Raw genomic sequence first — 21,795 nt, 5'->3', positions numbered from 1 at the left:
AATTTACAAATTGACAATGAAGACTGTAGCCTACGAAACGTTAGTAAATTAGCTAACTTCACTGTTTTAAATTTCAAATAAAATATCAATGTAGGCCTATTTGTTTAGAACAAACGCCTGAGAATGATTTTATTGACAATCTTCAAGGCCTCCACTGCCATACAAACTTAAAGAAATACGGAAACCTAAACGATGCTAATCTGAAGAGGCATAATACAATAACTGACTACAACTACTACGCCTGAACATATCATCACATAATATAAAATATAGATAAAATGTCAGGTCATTGTTTTATTCGCCTATATTCTTAGATTCAAATCGTTCCCATTTAAAGTTCAAACATGTTGAAAAGTTCAGAAATATCTAAAACGTGAAATTATTTTGTAGCGAGCTTTGAGTAACATGCAGAGTGACAGCAACGTTTCAAATTGAAAGTCAGCCATTTTTAGTACTTGCTTAAACCACCTGAGTGATGTATCAGCTGCCTGTGCTCCTGGGAGACAGTCGGCTGTCAGTCAGTCTCAGGTGGAGCAGCTGCTCACACTCTCCTAACGCTCAGCGGACGGTCATGAAGATAACCTGACGGTAGGAATACCTGACTTTAAAGAACATTTCTTTTCATAGTTTATTTTAATTGACTTGATTTGGCCATGACCAGGGAAAATGTTCATCATTGGACACTCGTTAATTAAGTGGAAACAGAACCAGAATAATATAAACAGGTGTTATATCATTAACCTAAATGTAATTTTACAAAGGCAGCTTATTATGAAAGACTGTATGCGTACATTTAATGATAGACTTCATGTTATTGTATATTTGTTTGCTCTGGTCACAGTCTTTTAGTGCCAAAGCCTGTTATTGTGGGGAGGATTTTGACTGGAGGTCTCCATGTGAAGAGTCATGACAGACTTGTGGTTGATTTCTGTCCCTCTGGACAAGACCAGTTTAACCAGTGTAGAGAAACTCAAACGCACCACTGCCAAAACCAACCTGGCCACCTGCTGCAGGTTCTCCATTCCAGAACTCAAGGTGAGGTTAATATCATCTGCCCCGAGGGTTAAAGTGACCCAAGTGAAGTATACAGAGTAAATATGGATAGAAGAACCAGTTATGGAAGAGCCTCTCCTCTTGGCCTGTGACAACAACATTGTCACTAATGAAGAACTAATTAATTGTATGTGTGCATAAGTTGTATGTTCACAGCAGTACAGTAGAGTGAAGTTTAGGAGGGTCATGGTGTTTGGTGTCCTTCTCTGGTGAAGGCAGAAAGGCTCAGGTTGCTCTCTACAGTTTGAGGCAAAATTTCCATCTGACCCATTTCACTCAACGTGATCAATTTTCACCTTGGCTGTCAGGAATCACGTTTTAACAGCACTTTTTCCATTTTTTAGAGAGATTAACCATAAAAATCATTTAAAAGGGATCTTGACTGTGATATGTGGACATCCTAGCACTGAATCTTAAAAGCCAGTACGTTTTCAAGTTATAATACACATAGACCCGTGCTTAATGATATGAGCTCATTATAATGTAAAATTGGTTGATGCATCAGCCACAGTAACACTAACTGTGCTGTCTATGCTCTGACCTCAGGTGGGAATACTGGACACTCTGCTCATCGTCTCAGATGATCTCTGCAAGCTCGACACACTGACTGAAAGGTGAAAATGTGAAGAAGAATGATGAACCAGACTGAATATATTGCTCATGCTCTGTTCATTCACACAAAAACATCTTTGTCTCAATGGTCATTGCATGTTTGTAGCTTAATGTGCAGCTTTGTCCTTAATTAGGACTTGTAACTCTGAGCTTGTGTGCGCCATGATTAATTGATGGTCAGGGGCAGATGACGGTTAGTTTTCCCTCCTGATTTTAAATTCATTGTTGGTGTATTGGAGCTGACAGGGTGTAAGTGGGAATGTTAAAGCCTATTTGCCCTTATGCAACAAAAAATATATTTACCATATATGCAGATCTAATATATTAACATTATAGTTTTTTTTTTTCCATTATTCGTCTCAACTTAACAGTATTATGATAATATTTCAGATTGTAATTACATATTACACTGATATGCAGAGTTGACACAGGCTTATTTTTGAAATTTGTGTCAGTTAACACTTTATAATAACCTTCATTATTTCACTGTATACAAACAATGAAATGATTTATAAAGTATTTGTCAAGCAATTGTTTATAGTGAATTTGCAACTAATGTTTCTAAACTTTAACAATTACTTAATAAATGGTTTATAAAGCATTTTATTGTTTGTCAACATCCATCCATCCATCCATTTTCTTCCGCTTATCCGGCAGCTGCCTGAGCAGGGACACCCAGACTTCCCTCTCCCCGGACACTTCCTCCAGCTCTTCCGGGAGGATCCCAAGGTGTTCCCAGGACAGCCGGGCGACATAGTCACTCCAGCGTGTCCTGGGTCTTCCTCGGGGTCTCCTCCCCCCGGTGTGGCATGCCTGGAACACCTCCCGAGGGAGGCGTCCATGGGGCATCCGATACAGATGCCCGAGTCACCTCAGCTGGCTCCTCTCGATGTGGAGGAGCAGCGGCTCTACTCCGAGCTCCTCCCGTGTGGCGGAGCTCCTCACCCTATCTCTAAGGGAGCACCCCGCCACCCTGCGAAGGAAACTCATTTCGGCCGCTTGTATCCGGGATCTTATTCTTTCGGTCACGACCCAAAGTTCGTGACCATAAGTGAGGGTAGGAACGTAGATTGACCGGTAAATCGAGAGCTTCGCCTTGCGGCTCAGCTCTCTCTTCACCACGACAGACCGATACAACGACCGCATTACTGCGGCTTCCGCACCGATCCGCCTATCAATCTCACGTTCCATCCTTCCCCCACTCGTGAACAAGACCCCAAGATACTTGAACTCCTCCACTTGAGGCAGGATCTCTCCCCCAACCCAGAGGGAGCAAGCCACCTTTTTCCGGTCGGGAACCATGGCCTGAGGTGCTGATTCTCATCCCAGCTGCTTCACACTCGGCTGCAAACCGCCCCAGAACATGCTGGAGGTCCTGGCTCGAAGGAGCTGCTTTCCCTTCCTGAGGCGCCGGATGGTTTGCCAGAATTTCCTCGAGCCCGACCGGTAGTCCTCCTCCATGGCCTCCCCGAACCTTTCCCAGGCCCGAACCTTTGCTTCCGCGACCGCCCGCGCTGCAGCACGCCTGGCCTGCCGGTACCCGTCAGCTGCCTCAGGAGTCCCCTGAGCCAACCAGGCTCGATAGGACTCCTTCTTCAGCTTGACAGCATCCCTTACTTTCGGTGTCCACCACCGAGTTCGTGGATTGCCGCCACGACAGGCACCAGAGATCTTACGGCCACAGCTTCGGACGGCCGCGTCAACAATGGAAGCGGAGACTCAATGTCCCCAGCCTCCCTCGGGATCTGGTCAAAGCTCTCCCAGAGGTGGGAGTTGAAGGCCTACCTGACAGAGGGTTCCACCAGATGTTCCCAGCAGACCCTCACAGTACGTTTAGGTCTGCCAAGTCTATCCAGCTTCCTCCCCTGCCAGCGGATCGACTCACCACCAGGTGGTGATCAGTTGACAGTTCAGCCCCTCTCTTCACCCGAGTGTCCAAGACATACGGCCTGAGGTCAGATGACACGACCATAAAGTCGATCATTGACCTCCGGCCTAGGGTGTCCTGGTGCCACGTGCACTGATGGACACCCTTATGCTTGAACATGGTGTTCGTTATGGACAAACTATGACTAGCACAGAAGTCCAACAACAGAACACCGCTCGGGTTCAGGTCGGGGAGGCCGTTCCTCCCAATCACACCCCTCCAGGTAACACTGTCGTCGCCCACGTGAGCGTTTAAGTCCCCCAGCAGAACGATGGAGTCCCTGGTTGGAACACTCTCCAGTACTCCTCCCAGGGACTCCAAGAAGGCCGGGTACTCTGCACTGCCGTTTGGCCCGTGGGCCGAAACAACAGTGAGAGACCTATCCCCGACCCGAAGGCGCAGGGAAACGGCCCTCTCGTTCACCGGGGAAAACTCCAACACATGGCGGCTGAGCTGGGGAGCTATGAGCAAGCCCACACCAGCTCGCCGCCTCTCTCCGCGGGCAACTCCAGAGTAGAAGAGAGTCCAGCCCCTCTCAAGGAGTTGGGTTCCAGAGCCCAGACTGTGCGTGGAGGTGAGCCCGACTATCTCTAGTCGGTAGCGCTCAACCTCCTGCACTAGCTCAGGCTCTTTCCCCCCCAGCGAGGTGACATTCCATGTCCCCATGGCTAGAGTCACCGTCCGGGGATTGGTTTGCCGGGGCATCCGCCCAGGACAGCCACCCAAAACACACCGCACCTGCCCCTTCTGAACCCTCCTGCGGGTGGTGGGCCTACGGGAGGGCGGGCCCACGTTGCTCTTTCGGGCTGTGCCCGGCCGGGTCCCGTGGGCAAAGACCCAGCCACCAGGCGCTCGCCTGCGAGCCCCAGCCCCGGGCCTGGCTCCAGGGTGGGGCCCCGGTGACGCCATTCCGGGCGACGTGAAATTCCTCGTTGTAATTTTGTTTGTCACTGTTGTTTGTCAACAGTCAACTGAATATAAACTAAAGTTTAATTAGCAAATAAATGTACCATTTATCAGTGATGTTTATTATGAAGTGTTCCAAAGTATAATTTTCATATGTATTGAAAAATATGTTTAATAATGCACTGGCAATGTATTATTGAATGTATGAAATTATATACCCTTTATATATTGACAAAAATACCAATTATTCCTATTTTTCATACATTATAAAAAATATTATCATATATTTTCCAAATATATATATATAATAAATTATCAAGTAATACACAGTAATATTTTAAGTCATAGATTTTAAATACACATCAGCATATATTACCAATCTATTATCAAAATGTACATTAATTATGTAATGTAATATATTCTTGAAGCAAAATGACAATATATTGGCATGTATTGTCAAATATAAATGGACTCCTTCCATATAATGTATTTTTAATATATTACAATATATTTTTAAGTATAAGTCTTTATATGCTTGTTATGCAAGTGTGGCCTTGGGAATAGTGTTGTCAAAAATATCGAAATACTGATGCATAACAGTTCAACTATTTGAAAGAGTTTCAATACTCATTTTTCACAGTATCAATTCACCAGTACAAGCTGCATTTTTTCACTTTCCTCTCCTCCAGAAGCAAATTAAGTTAGCAGTTGTTGTTCTTAAAACACAGTACACTTTTAATGAAAATATAACATTTTATGTCTGCATTGTTGTGTCAATTTTCCCCTGTGGTTTTGAACATTGAGTATCGATATTTTTTAAGGTATTGTATCAAAGTTAGAAATCCCAGTATTGTGACAACACTACTAGGGAGCTCAAACCAGACAGATCTTGTATTGCAATTTTGTCCAGACTAGTTTTTTATTCAGTTGGGCCATTGTTTTCTGAATCTCTCTTAAATAAATCCCCTATTCCAAATTAAAACAGTAATTCATTGTGGGTTTCAGTGTCACTAACAAAATAATTTGCAGAAAAAGATTTCCAGAAAAGGGGCAAATCAATTATCACCATTGTGACTAAATATATAACATATAAAATACATGAATAAACAATGTTGAAGCACCTCTGTGATAATGATATTTTTTTCTGTTGACTCGTCAGTGTGATTAAAAAAACATATCAGTGTATGAGGGAGGTGATGGAGCAGGCCAGTGACAAAGTGCTGGAAAATGCCTTGGCCAATGGAGGTGAGTCACACACAGTCACACACACATCAGAGGTTAAGTCAGAGGTTACTCATTAAATAAGTGCATAGAAGCCCCAGGCGACATGCACATTCGAATGAGACTAATAGATACTTAAACTGAGGTCCATATCCATGTACACACACAAACATCCACTCCCACACAAACGTTCACAGCCTACACTGGTCCCTCCCTGTATGACTGCAGTAGTAGTAGTAGCAACAGCTCAACAGCTCCTCAACACAAATCAGGCTAACCACTGTCTTTGACCACTTTTCACTATCAGACCACGGCACGAGTCAGAGAGCCGTCCTGTCACCCCTGAAATCATACCTCAAGTCTCTGAAGGGTATTGCATCTGCTGGCTATTTGCTCTTTGTGTGTCGTGTGCAGTGCTGTGTATCTCCCTGCATTTTTACAGTGATTTTGTCCTCGTATTTCATGAATGACATTGACATGACTGTTCCACTGCACTGCGTGATGGTCTGCCTTTACAGTTGTGCAATTTGTGGTGTACAGCGCTGCAACTAATTATTATTTTCATTGTCAATCATTGTCATCTGTGGATTCTTTTCTCAATTAATCAATTAGTTGTTTGATCTATGAAATGTCAGAAAATGATAGGAAAAGTCAAGATGTCTTCAGATGTCGAAAACTTAATCGATTATCAGAATAGTTGAATAGAATAGTTGGTGATGAATTTAATAGGTGACAACTAATCGATTAATGGTTGCAGCTCTAGAGGTTTCTAGTTGGGTTCTGACTTCTTGTGTGTGTCTCTCAGTGGACCTGATGAGCTTCGTGACCAAGTTTCAGTGGGACAAAGCCAAGTACCCCACAGCTATGCCTCTCACCAGCCTGGCAGACATCATTAACAAGGTATAAACTAATGAAAATGAGGGTAATTGTAATATCATAAGTCACATAAGTGATATGAAGTAGTTTAAGTAGTAGAAGTTTAAACAGTTTTAGTTACCTTAAAGGGGGACTCAAGCAATGTATTACTGCACTTACATAAAGATGGGAGACGTAGGAAACAATGAAAGTCACAGTGATACGGAAATTAGAGCGTATTTAGCTGCAGTTTTGTGACGTATTTCTGAGTGACATAAAAAAAAATATCAAAAAAAAATATATATATATATCCAATGTGTGTATTGACATATTTGCAAAGAAGAAATATTGCCACATCAAAATCCTAAAATGGCAGCTATTCCTTTTGAAATGAAATTCCAGAATATGTGAATATGCAAGTATTTATAATTTTAACCTCTGGACATTATCACTGTTAAGTCTTTCTCAGTGTCTTTCTCAGTTTCCACATCACACTTGCATTATTTGTTTGCATATTCATGCAAGCAGCACAAACGCAGAATCATTGAATGTTATTAAAGATATTCAATATATGATTTCTTATCTCAGGCTCATTTTGAGGTTATCACATGTACTCCTGTGATGTTAACACCTGCATGTGTGTCAGGAAGTTTCCCAGGTGGAGACGGAGTTAAAGTCCAGAGCAGCGGCATACAACAGTGTGAAAACAAGCTTGCAAAGCCTTAAACACAAACAAGAGTGAGTGATCTCAGTTACATTTTAAGATAAAACAGATCATTATTTAAACTATGAGATGTTTGACCTGGCATGTCTTTCTATCCAGTGGGACTCTGCAAACTTGCAGTTTGAATGACATAGTGAGGAAGGAGGACATGGTGTTCTCAGAGTATCTCACCACTCTACTGGTACTAGTGACCAGGTCAGTTTCCACCAATGTTAATCTTCATTTGTATTTGTGTTAATGTGTTGTTCTGTATGTTTAAATGTGTTTCTGCACATGTTTTTGGTCTCAGGGGGAGCTACTTGCAATGGGAGAGGACCTATGAATCTATGTCAGAGTTTGTGGTTCCGCGGTCCAGCAGGTGAGCTACCTTAATGCACTCTTGGCTGTAAGACAAGCCACTCCACTTGATCCTAGTACAAGTGCACCGGCAAAGCTCTCAGTACCTGTTCTCAGCCCCCGAAGTTCAGGCTAAGTAACCACAGGTGTTCCATTACTGGCAGAAAGTAAGAGTTTTTGTGGCCTGGATCAGCAGCATGGAAGGAAAAAACAATCTTCACTTGAGGTTTTTAATATTTGAATGCTTTATGACATAATGCCAGAAGCATGTGTAAGCATGCATATCTTACAAGGAAAAGTACTTTGTAGACTGACAACTGAAGCAGACCAAGAACTAAAAAGTGCTGTCAGAGATGAAATGTAAAAGGGTTATTGGATTTTCAAGCTGGTAGAAACACACTTGAAAGTAAAAAAAAAAAAAAAAGACTGCAGTTGAAAGAGTTCTAATCCAGCCCTCCAGCTTTTATCGATTTTGTGACTATTTATTGTTATGATATCAGATATCGTATCTGTTTTTGGTATCGTTAATCCCTAATTGATGCTAATATGATAATGCTTAATTTAACTATATAGCAAACCATCTAAGCTGGACAATGTATGATATCTAGTCTAGCATCACAGTGCAGTAATATAGGACATCAGTATTAGGCAGCTCTCATTGGCAATATAGTTTACTTTAATTTCTCTTTCTCATCAGCTTGACCTGTTGCTACATGCTGTCATGTGTAGCTCTGATTTTCTGGTGTTATTTTGTGTGACCACCATCAGGAAGCTGTACGAGGACAAAGAGGGAGGCGTTTTCTCAGTGACACTCTTCAAAACAGTTGTTTGTGAATTTAAAGCCAAAGCCCTGGAGAGCAAGTAAGCAGGATGGATTGCCAGAAAATACCACATCAATTCAAAGCTGTGTTGTCTGTGTCTATTACCATAGTGTAGCCTATGATCCACACAGGTTCACCGTGCGCGAGTACAGCTTTGATCTTGAGGAGAAGAGGCAGCAGGAGATTAAGCAGCTTAATGTTCACAAGAAGGAGCAATATGTGAGGCATACACCATGCATATAGTTGTATTGCATATGTGTGTCTGCGTTGTAGTTGATTATAAATCTACATGTCTCTTCCTCAGGGAATCTTTGTGCGCTGGCTGAAGGTGAATTTCAGTGAGGCGTTTGTTGCCTGGATCCACTTGAAAGCATTGAGGGTGTTTGTGGAATCAGCTCTCAGGTCAGTGCTGATAAAATCAGTAATTTCCTCTCATTTCATCTCAATATTAATTAAAAGTGGCAGGAAAGTATTCATTTTCCTGTGATCTCAATGTGTGAGATGGCTCATAATAATGTCTCCCTCCAGGTACGGATTACCAATGAACTATCAGGCTCTTCTGCTGCAGACAGACAGGAAGCGTTCAAAGAAACTGAGAGAAGAGCTCTCCTCACTGTTCATGCATCTGGACCCCACTGCCACTGCCAGCAAGACAGATGTAAGAGGCCAAAGCCACTGTCACTGCTTCAAACATCACCTATGATTATGTCATGTTTCATCTAAAGCACAGGAGAAGAAGCATGAAGACTCAGACGTACAAATTCTTGAACATGGATGTCCACTTACTTTTACAGTTACCATAGCTTTCAACCATATCTCATAATCCAAACAGAACTTACTCAGGTGACCTAATTGTGAGTAAAATGATGACAGTTAAAACTAATAATGGAATGTTAATTTAAATGTAGGAAATGTCTGTTTTTTTATGACCTATAAGCTACAGCATATCCATTAGTGGAAAACCATTAACGTAACTATGCTGAAGAAACTCTCATTCTTTTAGCCATTTAATGGGGACAGGTATGCACAGAAGTACAATATTGACTTACTTATATTTTACTTGTATAATATTGTGCCACTCTGTACTTTGGCTTAACTTCAGCACATTCCAGAGGCAAATATGTTACTTGTCACTCCACTAAATTAACTTCGCTAAAGCTGTTCTGCCAATATTAGCCTGTTGCAGATATGTCCCTGCTAGCACACATGTCGGCCAATGGGTAAGTAGAGGTCAATTTGGAAACCGTGACATTGTCCAGCAGAGAGCATTGACAAGTTAGTTTTTTAACTGTTTAATGTCCCTTTGAGTACATATCTTGGTCAGAATTCTTAAGTAAACAAATTTAAAGTACCCTTATCAAAAATGTTTAATTATTAAATTTTGTTTATGTTCCTAAACAATTTATATCTATATATCTTAATATAACATGGCCAATAACAATATATTAAATATTATGAAAGTGGTCATTCTGCTGCATAATGAGTACTTTTAATTTTGATACTTGACCTGTAGTAGCACAATGGAATAGTTTTCATGAGTTCGTCCCGAGCTCAATGAAAAGTCGTTAGGTGATATAATACGCTCATTTGCATATTGATAACATCATTGCGCATTCACTTGCACAAAGCTTAGTGGTTGTTTGGTTGCAGCCAGCATAAAAGGTCGATAGTGAAATCTTTAGCCAAACAATCACAAACTCACTACAGGGACATTAAATATTTGAAGTAAAATAAAATCTACTCAAGGAGGGAGAACACAGTGTAGTAGAAGAGGGAGGGACCCGAGTGCTGATGGCAGAGAAGCCGTGGACCGCTCTCTTTCTGCTTACTCTGAGCAGCATGAAAAATTACATGCATAATAAATTAAAATATATGAGTATATTTGTTGCCTTTTCCCTGACTATCTGAATAAGAAGCTGAATTTGTCACTAGTTGCTTTTTAGAAAGAGAGTTGCTCAGAGGGTCGAAAAGTTGTTAAATCTAGCAAAGTGTCGCAGAGTTGGCGACACTGCGTCACACATGCACGCAGACGACACAATACACAGTCCTGCCAATGGTTTCAAACTATTCCAGTAACATCAATACAACATCAAAGGCTGGAAAGAGAAAGAAAATGCAAATAATATGGATGTAAATAATACAGGTTTCACATATTAAAAAAAGAAAAGAAATGAAAAGAAATTTGAGAATGACTTTGCAGATGTTTTGCAAATGCAAACACATTTTTAGACCTCAAGTATATTTTGAAGTGTATTCTGGTGACTAACAATGAATTTATACTTTTTACTAAAAAAAAGTAAACTTTTTAACTTTTGTTTGTTCAAAGGAAAACTCCACAGGGCACTTTAAAATATAGTACATGTTCAATATTTACTCTCCTTTTATATGTTTAGTCTCCACCAACTCCTGAGGGTAATATCAGGCTCTTTAACTGCTAAATGCTCCACTATATTCACAGCCAGTTGCTAACTTTGTCTGTTTTGGTGTGGGACATAATGTGTCTATTAGAGATTCTTAAAAATGTTGACTGCTGAGTGTTGAAATAAGTTAAGAGCACTGAGAATGAAACAAAGCAATAGAGTTGTGGACTGTAAAACCAAAGCAATGAGATGAAGACTCAGTAGAATTGAGGGGAAATGCAGACACTTATTTGTGGGTCATTACTACAAGCAACCCCTTAGACAGCACTATAGTAAGTTCATCCATACATTCAGTGTCCTAAAGGCTTGAAAATACAGAAGCCTTCACTATCAAGATACTAAGAATAAGATAAGAATGCTCAGGCAAAAAACAATTGAAATCAATTTTACTCAGAGAGGAACTGAGGGTGATAGTTTTAGAGAATTTGACAATACTTGCTTTACTTCTATCTGCTTTCCAGCCAACTTGAAATGACATCTGTCACATGCACATTTATCCATGTCCTAGCCAGACTACAGTGAGAAGTGTGAAGTTGCAGGCTACTGTGCAATGGTGCTGTCAAATCTGTGAACACCTGTGAAAAGAACTTGATTTGAATGGAGCACAAACACACCTGCAGTACAATCACTGGTTTTAACTGGTTCAAGGTATGTGTGTGAGTCTGTTTTTCTGTCTTCCTCTGTCAAACAGATCAGCAGTGACATCCCAGGAATCTGTCAACAGGAGTACTTCTCCTACATCTGCTTCCATATCAATACCAATCTGCTGGAGATCAGCTAGCGGTCAGCAAAGAGAGGACCCACACAGTGACCAAGTAATGAGGGCCCTGTCATTTATGTGGTGGATGGTTCCAAACCTGTCAGAGCCAGGAACATAGAGACCCTCAACTCTGGAATAAAACAGTGAAGAAACTGTCCTTGAATATCTTTTTTTATGTTTTCAACATTTCTCTTGAGCCAGAAATGTCAAACTTCCATTAGACAGCTGTGTAAATAATCTCGTCAGGTGTACAGTGGACAGATTTCGGGTCCTCTTCACCACCATATCAGATGCACATGGACTATTCTTTGTGATGTGCTGAAAATGGAACTCTGAAACCATTTATATATGTTTAATAGCTAAAAAAATGTTGTGTTTCTTTCAAAATAACATGTACTGTATAATATTGTAAATGTAATATTATATATAAATATGTCATATTTTCCTTTTGGGTGTCTACCAGAAAACCATACTAGAAAATGTTTAAATGCTTTAATGTTCAAAAAACTTCAAAATGCTTTTTTTTTTTCTCATACTGTCAGTTGTGGCAGTAGCTTGATTCATCCTCCATTTGGACATTTCAATTTAGTGCCTATCTCTTTAAGAACCCCCTCCTGAACCCTCTATTCCACTCCGATTGGTCAGCTCTCCCAGGCCTGAGCAGGCACCGACCCGCCTTGTTTCCACCCAGCTCTGCTGGTGTTTTTGCAACTATGGCTGTCCTAGGGGCTCAACTGAGGGTGGCAACTGTATAGATTCAATTAAATTCAAAAAACTTTATTTGTCCCCAGGGGGCAATTCAAGGCAAGGCACGTGGAGCAGTTATACACAACACAACACTTAACAGATATACAACACAACACAGAACAGTCAGCTAGTTTAAAAAATAAAAAATATGTGAAAAAAAATATTAAAAAATAAAATAAAAATAAGATTAAAATAGAGAAATATAAAGCTATAAATAGAATAAAAAGAATAAAAAGAGATATAGGCAGTATTCACATAAGGTGCAAGTTGGTACTGAGGTAGTTAAGTATGTATATTTGTATATCTCTGGGAACAAAGGTTGTTCTCCTCTCCTCTGAAACCAGCAGGCTATTGAGAATGTGATTACACTCTCAATGAATGAGTAATAAAATGTCCGGAGGATGTTTTTGTTGACCCCAAACGTGTTGAGTTTTCCCAGGAGATACTGCCGCTGCTGGCATCTCCTAAGGATCTCCTCTGTCTTGGAGGCAAATTTCAACATGCAGTCAAAGATTGTGCCCAGGTATTTATACTCGTCCACAATCTCTACAGTCTTCCCATGGACTGTGCTGACAGCTGCTGCAGCCAGCTCCCTCTGCTTGCTGGAAAAGGTCACCACCATCTCTTTGGTCTTCTCCACATTTAACTCCAGGCAGGAGTTATCACTCCACTCCACAAACTCATGAAGCGCTGAGCTGTGGTGATGTGAGGGGCCTGAGAGCAGGGACAGGAGAACTGTATCATCAGCATACTTGACCAGATGACAGTCTGGATGGGTGGACCTGCAGTCATCAGTGTAGAGGATGAAGAGCAGAGGAGAGAGGACGCAGCCCTGAGGGGAGCCAGTAGAGGTGAAGGCGAGGTCAGAGAAGGTGTTATTGACCAGCACTCGCTGTGACCTGTTAGTCAGAAAGTCTGTAATCCACAGGATCAGCTGGTCGTCCAGGTGGAAGCGGATGAAGAGTTTCTTTGCCAAGATGTGTGGCTGTAGGGTGTTGAATGCAGAGGAGAAGTCTGCAAACAGGAGTCTGGCGTGTCCAGAATGTATATTTTAGCATCATCAACCCCCCTGCCTAAGCAAACTGGAGAGAGTCCATCAGTGGGTCAGTGACCTTGATGATGTGGTTCTTAATGACCCTCTCCATAGCCTTCATCACGAGTGAGGTGAGAGCCACAGGCCTGAGGTTGTTCAGAGCCTTTACAGAGCTCTTCTTGGGGATGGGGACCACTGTGGAGTGCTTCCATAGCTGGGGGACTGTGCTGCTGTCCATGGATCTTTGAAACAGGAGCTGAAACACGCCCCCCAGCTGCTCTGCACAGCCAGGTGCTGTGTTCTCCTTGGTCCTCCTGAGGGCTCTCACCACCTCCTCCGTGTTGAAGGAGAGTTTAGCTTCTGCAGGTGTGAGGAAGGAGATAATATCTTCTAGCTGGGTGATGTTGTCCGTCTAGAATCTTGAGAAAAAGGAGTTAAGGTTGTTGGGGAGGGATGCTGGGTTGCTGCCAGCCACCTGGATGGTCCTGTGGGTGGTGGGAGCAGAGTTCACAGCAGCCATGTTTTTGATTCCCTGCCAAGCTGAGCGGAGGCTCCCTTGTGTGAATTTTTCCTCCATTTTGTCCTTGTACATTTTTTATGGCACGCTTCACCTCTCTGTTAACCTCCTTTTTTTCAGATTCGGTGCCAGTGAAGAATATTCTCTTCTTTTTATTGAGGATTTCCTTGAGTTCTTTGGTTATCCAGGGTTTATTGTTTGGGAAGATTGTAACCTTTTTGGTGGGAATGATGTTATTCACACAGAAAGAGATGTAGGAAGACACCGTGTCCACTTGCTCATTGATATTGCTGGAGGGGCGAGAAGGTTATCCCAGTCTGTGGATTGGAAGCATCCCTGCAGAGTTGCAATGCTGTCGTTGGTCCACTCCTTGATGTTTTTAATAACCTTCTCTGTCCTCCTTATGACCGGGGTGTAGGCTGGTGCCAGCAGGATGGTGTTGTGGTCAGCGAAGCCAAGAGGGGGAAGAGAAATGGATCTGTATGCATCTGGAAAGGATCCATAACATTTATCCAGAGTCTTCCCCTGGCGGGTGGTGCAGGTGACATATTGCTGATATCCTTTCAGTGACTTGTCAGCTTCACAGTGGTTGAAGTCTCCCAGGATGAATTTGGGAGAGTCTGGGGATATAAGTTCAAGTTTGTGTATCGTTTCCTTAATGTGCTCTATTGCTGTAGATGCGTTTGCTCTGGGGTGAATGTAAACCAGGATGAGAAAGAGCTGTGGGAATTCTCTGGGAAGATAGAAAGGGTGGAGGGAGACAGCCAGAAGCTCGATGTCGGTGTTGCACAGCTCCTCTCTGACGATTACCGTTGAGCACCAGCGTGTGTTTATGTAGAGACACACGCCGCCGCCATGTTGCTTACCGGTGAGCTCAGCGTCTCGGTCAAGTCTTAAAGGGGACCCGAAGCCATCTATGTGCAGCATGTCATCACTGTCTGTGTTTTTTAACCACATTTCCGTGAATGCAAGAATTGAGGCAGTCCTATATTCATGCATATGGTTAATGTTAGCTTGATGCTCGTCTGTTTTTTTGCGCAAAGAGCGCATGTTAGCCAGTCTGGCCCTAAGTCCACCCTTTTTCTTCCCTCTCCTGGTTATCTTCTTTTTGTTGTTGGTTGAGTCCTCTTTATGAGAAGAATGGTACCGTCGGATTTCTTCAGGGAATGAGTCCGTAGTAATGGCTTGGTGGGGTTGGGGTGCGAGCCGCAGCAGAAAGTCTCTGGTGTAGGTGACTCGCTGCCCGTCGGGGAGATTGAGTTCGTTGTAGTATGCCGAGATAAACTCCACAGACAGCCAGAAGAGCAGAGAAACCAGAGCCCAGAAAAGTCCCCTGGTCTCCATGCTGAGGTCGATGTAAATAGTGAATGTAAATAGTCGCAACTTCAGGGCTTGCTTAAGACCCAAATTCTGAATATGGGCTGTGTGCATTTCTCGTTTGATTGAGCATTTTAATACTCACAGTATTTGTATAGCACCTAGACATGCATTATCATCAAACTGAAAGACATGAAAATCTTACTTTCTACAATATGAGACCTTTAAGTGACCTTTACGCATATTCCTAATAGAAACCTTAAAGCCATCACAGTGCAATAAATTATCTTTCTTCATTCACAGTTGCATGTTGTTTAAAGAGGAACTACCGTTTTTTACAACCTGGACCTTATTTCTAGCATAAAATACGATCATTTACTCACCCAGATAACTTCAGTGTCATTTGGCGTCGTTCGGACGAAATTAGATCCAGTGGAGCGCCGTGTATATCCATATAATGCGAATGATCGGGGCATTGAAGCGCAGCCTCTATGAGCATTATCTGCCGCGAAACTAGTTCATTTCACCAATATTTTGTTATGATATGCTAGTGCTATTCCCCTCTGAGTCCGCCTGTTGCCTGTTATCAACATCCAGGGTCTGTAGGTTGACCTACTACCTCTGACCTGGAAGATGTCATCTCTGAGCTGCGCGCGCACCCGCGACAGCCGGCTTGTTTACCTGTAGCTGCTACTGCTAGTTTGACCCCGGATGTTGATAACGGACGAGCCCGGACTCAGAGGGGAATAGCACTAGCGTATCATGACAACATATTGGTGAAATGAACTAGTTTCGTGGCAGATAATGCGTTATATAGAGGCTGTGTTTCAATACCCCGATCACTCGCATTATATGGATATACCGGCGCTACACTGGATCTAATTTCGCCCGAACGACTTCAAATGACACCAAAGTTATCTGGGTGAGTAAATGATCATATTTTATGCTAGAAATAAGGTCCAGGTTGTAAAAAACGGAAGTTCCCCTTTAATAGTCCTGTACATTTTTATATGGCACTATACAGCATATTCTGTAGGGAACAGATATCATGACTGTATATATCACTATGCTCACAGAGATTTCCATGGCCCTGGTAGTCCACTGAATAAGAGGGAGGGAGATCGGTAGGACCTGTGCCCACAGCCGAGTGCCTGATCGAGGCTGTCCTCCTGTGTCCACCCCCTGCGTGCCTGAGTAGTCCTGCTGTACAACCAGAGGGAGGGATGGAGTTGTGGGCTGTTAATGTTTAATCACATCACAAAGAGACAAGAATTAGCTATCTAGCTTGCTATTTCCTGACTATATATTCAGTGGAGTTAATGGGTTGTGGCTGTGGTTTTCTTGTGGTTGGTTTGTCAAAAACAGCCAGTGGCAGAGCTTATGTGGCAGATTGTGAGCCGTTGCCCCGCCGGTAAACACAATGGCACTTTGGCTGTCACAGCTGCAGAGTCTCTGGGCTCATTAGACTGCCCTGCTGCTGCTCTGCCACCTAGCCTGTCTGCTCTATCTCAGGTAAAGTAGACAGGCTAGGTGAAGAGCGGCTCTGGAAGATGAGTGACCCTGACGGGAGCAGCAGAAGAGCGGGGAGAGGCCGAAGAGGTCGGTGTGCATGATCCATAATAATGCAGCTCAGAATGAACGGAAGGATGCAACATCCAAATCACAGAAGCTGCAAAATCTTATTCAGAAAACTAACCATACCTTCAGCTGTCAGATACAGTAAAAAGTAAGCTTCGTTATTTCCCTGTGAAATGCAGTCGAACATTACTGTAAGTATATCATAAAATAGAAAAACTCAAATAAAGTAGGCTACAGTGCCACAAGTAGGTTACTAAGCCACTGAGTAAGTGTACTTGGTTATTTCCACCACTGAATGCTATACAGTACATGATCACCAGAGTGCACTATCTCTGTTCTGTGCAGCATCAGTTTTCATGGCCTACATGACATCAGAAGTGATAGTCGAGCAATCAATACATTTCACATTGGACGGTTCCTTTCGGATATAGTAACACTGTAACTTCCAGTAATTAACGGTTCTGCATAACGCAACATGGTATTTACCTTCAAAACTTGAAATGGACAATAGTCTTTCACCACGGTGGGAAAAGAGTTAAAGTTTGTATTACATAGCGCGATACAGTGTTCTTTTAATTATTGACTCAATTGTCTTTACAACCACACAGCGACATATTGCCCTAAAAAATACCTGCGAGTGTGTGTGTGTGTGTGTGTTTGAGAGAGAGAGAGAGAGAGAGAGAGAGAGAGAGGGAGGGAGGGAGGGGGAGAGAGAGAGAGCGGTGGGAAGTGTTAGGAAAAGCTGGCCGTTCAAGCAGTGCTATTCACTGCGCGAAACAGTCTCGAGAAGAAACATTTACGCGCCGAAATAATGGACATTAATTCTGGTTAGTGCGCTTTATTTTTCACATTATATGAAAAGAATTTATTCATTCAAACATTTAGTAAAATGTGGACAATTCCGAAACCAAAATATAGACGTGGTTTGTGCGCCGAGGGAGAGATTGCTGTGAACATTGGCGGAGTCCGAGTGGTGCTTTTCGGGGATGTTTTGAACCGCTATCCGGAGAGCAGACTAGCGGAGCTGCTGAACTGCTCAACTCAGAATTCTGAACTTATCTCTTCGCTCTGTGATGACTTCGATCCCGGCAGAAAGGAATTTTACTTTGACCGAGATCCTGATGCCTTCAAGTGCATCATCGACGTTTACTACTTTGATGAAATCCACATAAAACGCGGCATTTGCCCCATCTGTTTCATCAAGGAGATGGAGTTCTGGAAAATAGACCAAAGTGTTTTGGATGAATGCTGCAAAACTTACCTAAGTGAGAAGGAGGAGGAGCTGAACGAGATTGCAAACAAAGTGAAAGTCATTCTGGAAGATCTGGAGGTGGATCAGTGCATTACGCGCACCCAGCAGTGCCAGAGGTTCCTGTGGCAACTGATGGAGAAGCCGGGTTCCTCCTTGCCGGCGCGCATCATCGCCATCGCATCTTTCTTCTCTATTTTGGTGTCGGCGGTGGTGATGTGTGTGGGTACCATCCCAGAGCTCCAGGTGACGGACGCCGAGGGAAAACTGGTGGAGCACCCGACCCTGGAGGCGATCGAGTCGGCTTGCATGTTATGGTTCACCGCGGAGTACTTACTGCGTCTTGCCTCCTCTCCAAACAAGCTGCACTTTGCGCTCTCCTTCATGAATATCGTAGACTTCATGGCCATCATGCCTTTCTACGTGGTCCTGTCCCTCACCTACCTCGGTACCACATCCATGATGGAGCTGGCTAATGTACAACAGGCTGTCCAGGCGCTCCGGATCATGCGTATCGCGCGTATTTTCAAGCTTGCGCGCCACTCCTCCGGGCTGCAGACTCTGACCTACGCGCTCAAAAAGAGCCTCAAAGAGTTGGGGCTGCTCCTCATGTACATGGGCGTGGGGATCTTTGTCTTCTCAGCGCTGGCCTACACCATGGAGCAAAGCCACCCGGAGACTCTTTTCAGGAGCATCCCGCAGTCTTTCTGGTGGGCCATCATCACCATGACCACAGTGGGTTACGGAGACATCTATCCCAAAACCACTCTCGGCAAGTGCAACGCAGCCGTCAGCTTTCTGTGTGGGGTGATAGCTATCGCCTTGCCCATCCACCCCATCATAAACAACTTTGTGGTCTTCTATAATAAACAGAAAGTATTGGAGACTGCAGCGAAGCATGAAGTGGAGCTGATGGAGCTGAAATCTGGCGGGGAAGCGCGCAGAAAAAGCAGCAATTAAACTGAGACTGTGGACGACACTTTACCAGGACGTTTGCCGTCAAAGTGAAACATGAGGGCAGATCATTTCTGTAGGAAATATGAAGATCAAAAAGTCACTTGTCCAAATCTCATGAGCCAGAACAAAATCAAAACATAAAACTCAAGTTAATTTACAAAACTCAGTATGTCATAACACTGGAAGCCTATCCCCGCCAGTTAAAGAAAAAAGAAGTTAGCCTTGATTAAAAAAAAAACGATAAAAAAATAATATTTATGAGTTAAAAAGTCATAATTATGTTAAACGTTATCTTTTTAACCTCATAATTATGATATTTTATCGAATAACTGTGACTTTTATCTCATAATTTCAACTCTTTATCTCCTCATTATGATTGTTTAAATCGCATATTTTTGACTTCATCTAATAGACTTGACTATTTACCTCATATTTGACTTTCTATTTCAATTGATTCAATTAATTCTGACTTTAATTAAATGTTTAATCTTATAATTTAGATTTTTTTTAATCTCATACTTTTGATTTTTATCCCACAATTCTCTCATAAATCACATTTTTTATCTCATCACTTTGACTTTTTTAATCTCATAATTTTTCATTTTTATCTTATTTTGACTTTTTGTCTCATAATTCTGACTTTAATGTCATAATTTTTATCTTTTTCTAAATCTTATAATTTCAGCTTTTTGACTTTTCATCTGTTAATTACACCTTACCATGGGGATATTTCTTTTCATCAAGCTTAGTATACATCTTTTTCCCCCCTTTTCTTTAACTGGCAGAAATGGGCTTCCATAACAAACCTTGACATTAAGACAGTGACAATTTTTATACCTGTGGCCGCGTCTGGACAGCTCCATGCACATGCAATACACCTGTACATTGCACCATAACAGAGATGTTGTCTGTACACAGCTGTGTTGTTACTGTTGCCGCTTTGACTGCGCTACCTGCTACTTATTCCATGGTGCATAAGTCTAGTTGACATAAAGTCTGTTGTTATCATAGAATTAAAAAATGTGCATGAAAAAAACTTGTACATACTTGTGCATAGAGAATCATTAAAGCATCACATGTAACCTGCTTAATCAAGGACAACTTAGATACTTGAGTCCAAATTTCCAGACTGAGAATAATAAAAGAACAATAACACAAAATAACAAGTTTAAGGATTAGGTTAGTATATAATATAACCAGGTTTCAATGTTTTGCTGTGAAATGTATCATTTAGGGATCGGAGGACAAATGTTGTGGATTTATAGCTTCTATCATTTTAAGCAATGCCTTTAATTAGAAAGGCTAAAATATGACAACAGCTGAGTCATAAATTGCAGCTTCCAGAAAACCAGTGTGTGATTAATCTCTTAAATCAGATTACTTTACAGCTGACTGTAGAGGGATATTTTGTGTTAAGACAGCTATCAAAAGTATGTGCTCTGTGTGTCTGGCTGACCCCACACTAGCTAATGTGTAGATGTGATTATTAATGCCCCTGGGACAGATGACAGACAGTGAAAGATGGTGTGAACTTAAAACAATCACACTTTTAAAGACTCCAAAGCTGTAACAACACATGCTATCATGATACTTTCTAAAAAAAATATATATATAATATAATATTATTATAACCTGACCATAAATTAACTACATGTGACTGCTGACACCATCCTTTTTCCAACAATACAAATATTCTGTCTCAATATTTTTGTGAATGTGTGTTTATTTTGAATTTTATTGTAGATGCTTGTCATGTCTATTTCAAAAATTGTATTAAAACCAAAGATCTGTCTTTTTTTAAATTTTCCCTTTGGCAATCAATACATGCTTATCTTATCTTTTGTTTTATATGCATGCAAGTCATGTGACCACTACAGGCCTTGCCAATTTAGACAAACTGTTTTGAAAATCTATTTATGCAGAGATCCACAGTTTGAGTGTTGGGTCATTTAAAATGGAACACAGAAGAAGCAGGTTTTATTCATAATGCAGTCACTCATCTAAAGATATAGAGTTAAACAGTGGTCAAGGAAGTACTCAGATCATTTAAATAAGATAAATAATACTGCTTTAAATAATTATCCCATTACAAGTAAAATTTCTACATTGATAGTGCAAGTAAAAGTATTATTAGCAAAAATGTGTTAAACATACTAAAAGAGTTTTTAACAGGTTATTCCATCAGTGAGAATATTGGCTATTTAAGTATAATTAAAGTTATTAATTCTGCATAATTATATTAGTTTTTCATCAGGTCAGTCACATCATAAAATTTAAACCTATTTTTATGGCGGGGAGCTGAGGATAAATTTAGAGGTCTCACAGCCTGAGGAAAGAAGCTGCTCTGTAGTCTGGTGGTACGGTAGGACACAAAAAACAAGTTTCCTTTGTTTTACCATGTTCATATTAAAGTTATTAATCTTTCATAGCCATGAATACATACATTTCATCTTGCTTTCACTCGCTTTCAAGACAAATACGCACACTAGCCAGATCAAGAGCTTTACTACAGGAGGCGATGGTGCTCATACTCGCTTTTGTCCACAGGGGCCGCCATAATCAACAAAAAATTATTTGCTGCTTTAAAAAATCAAAAGTAAAATTACACATAGACAAATGTGAAAATGTGTACTATACTATTGCAAATTATTTTATAACTTCATCATGTGGTTTGTTTATTCGATCCTTATTTGTAATGTAACTATTAAACTGTCAAATAAATGAAATGACAATATATTCCCTCTGAAATGTAGCGAAGCAGA

General features: G+C 41.6%; 2 protein-coding genes across 2 annotated transcripts; both read left to right on the top strand.

Moving 5' to 3' along the window:
- The first annotated feature begins 442 nt into the window (after positions 1–442).
- On the top strand, positions 443–11,986 carry LOC311273443 (V-type proton ATPase subunit C 1-B-like). Its single transcript, XM_084380520.1, has 13 exons — positions 443–588; positions 842–1,035; positions 1,600–1,667; positions 5,658–5,743; positions 6,525–6,619; positions 7,221–7,312; positions 7,398–7,493; positions 7,588–7,656; positions 8,403–8,495; positions 8,587–8,674; positions 8,760–8,857; positions 8,984–9,113; positions 11,567–11,986. The coding sequence occupies exons 2-13, from the start codon at positions 907–909 to the stop codon at positions 11,654–11,656; spliced, it is 1,134 nt and encodes a 377-aa protein (XP_084236646.1). The 5' UTR covers positions 443–588; positions 842–906; the 3' UTR covers positions 11,657–11,986.
- Positions 11,987–17,623: 5,637 nt separating this feature from the next.
- On the top strand, positions 17,624–19,425 carry kcnf1b (potassium voltage-gated channel, subfamily F, member 1b). The gene has a single exon (XM_084380963.1). It carries the CDS (start codon positions 17,717–17,719, stop codon positions 19,034–19,036), a length of 1,320 nt encoding a protein of 439 aa, XP_084237089.1. The 5' UTR covers positions 17,624–17,716; the 3' UTR covers positions 19,037–19,425.
- Positions 19,426–21,795: the final 2,370 nt, after the last annotated feature.

This window comes from Pagrus pagrus, assembly GCF_965226575.1.
Source record: "Pagrus pagrus genome assembly, chromosome: 18".
Lineage (NCBI taxonomy): Eukaryota > Metazoa > Chordata > Actinopteri > Spariformes > Sparidae > Pagrus > Pagrus pagrus.
This window is presented reverse-complemented; position numbering and strand designations above follow the sequence as displayed.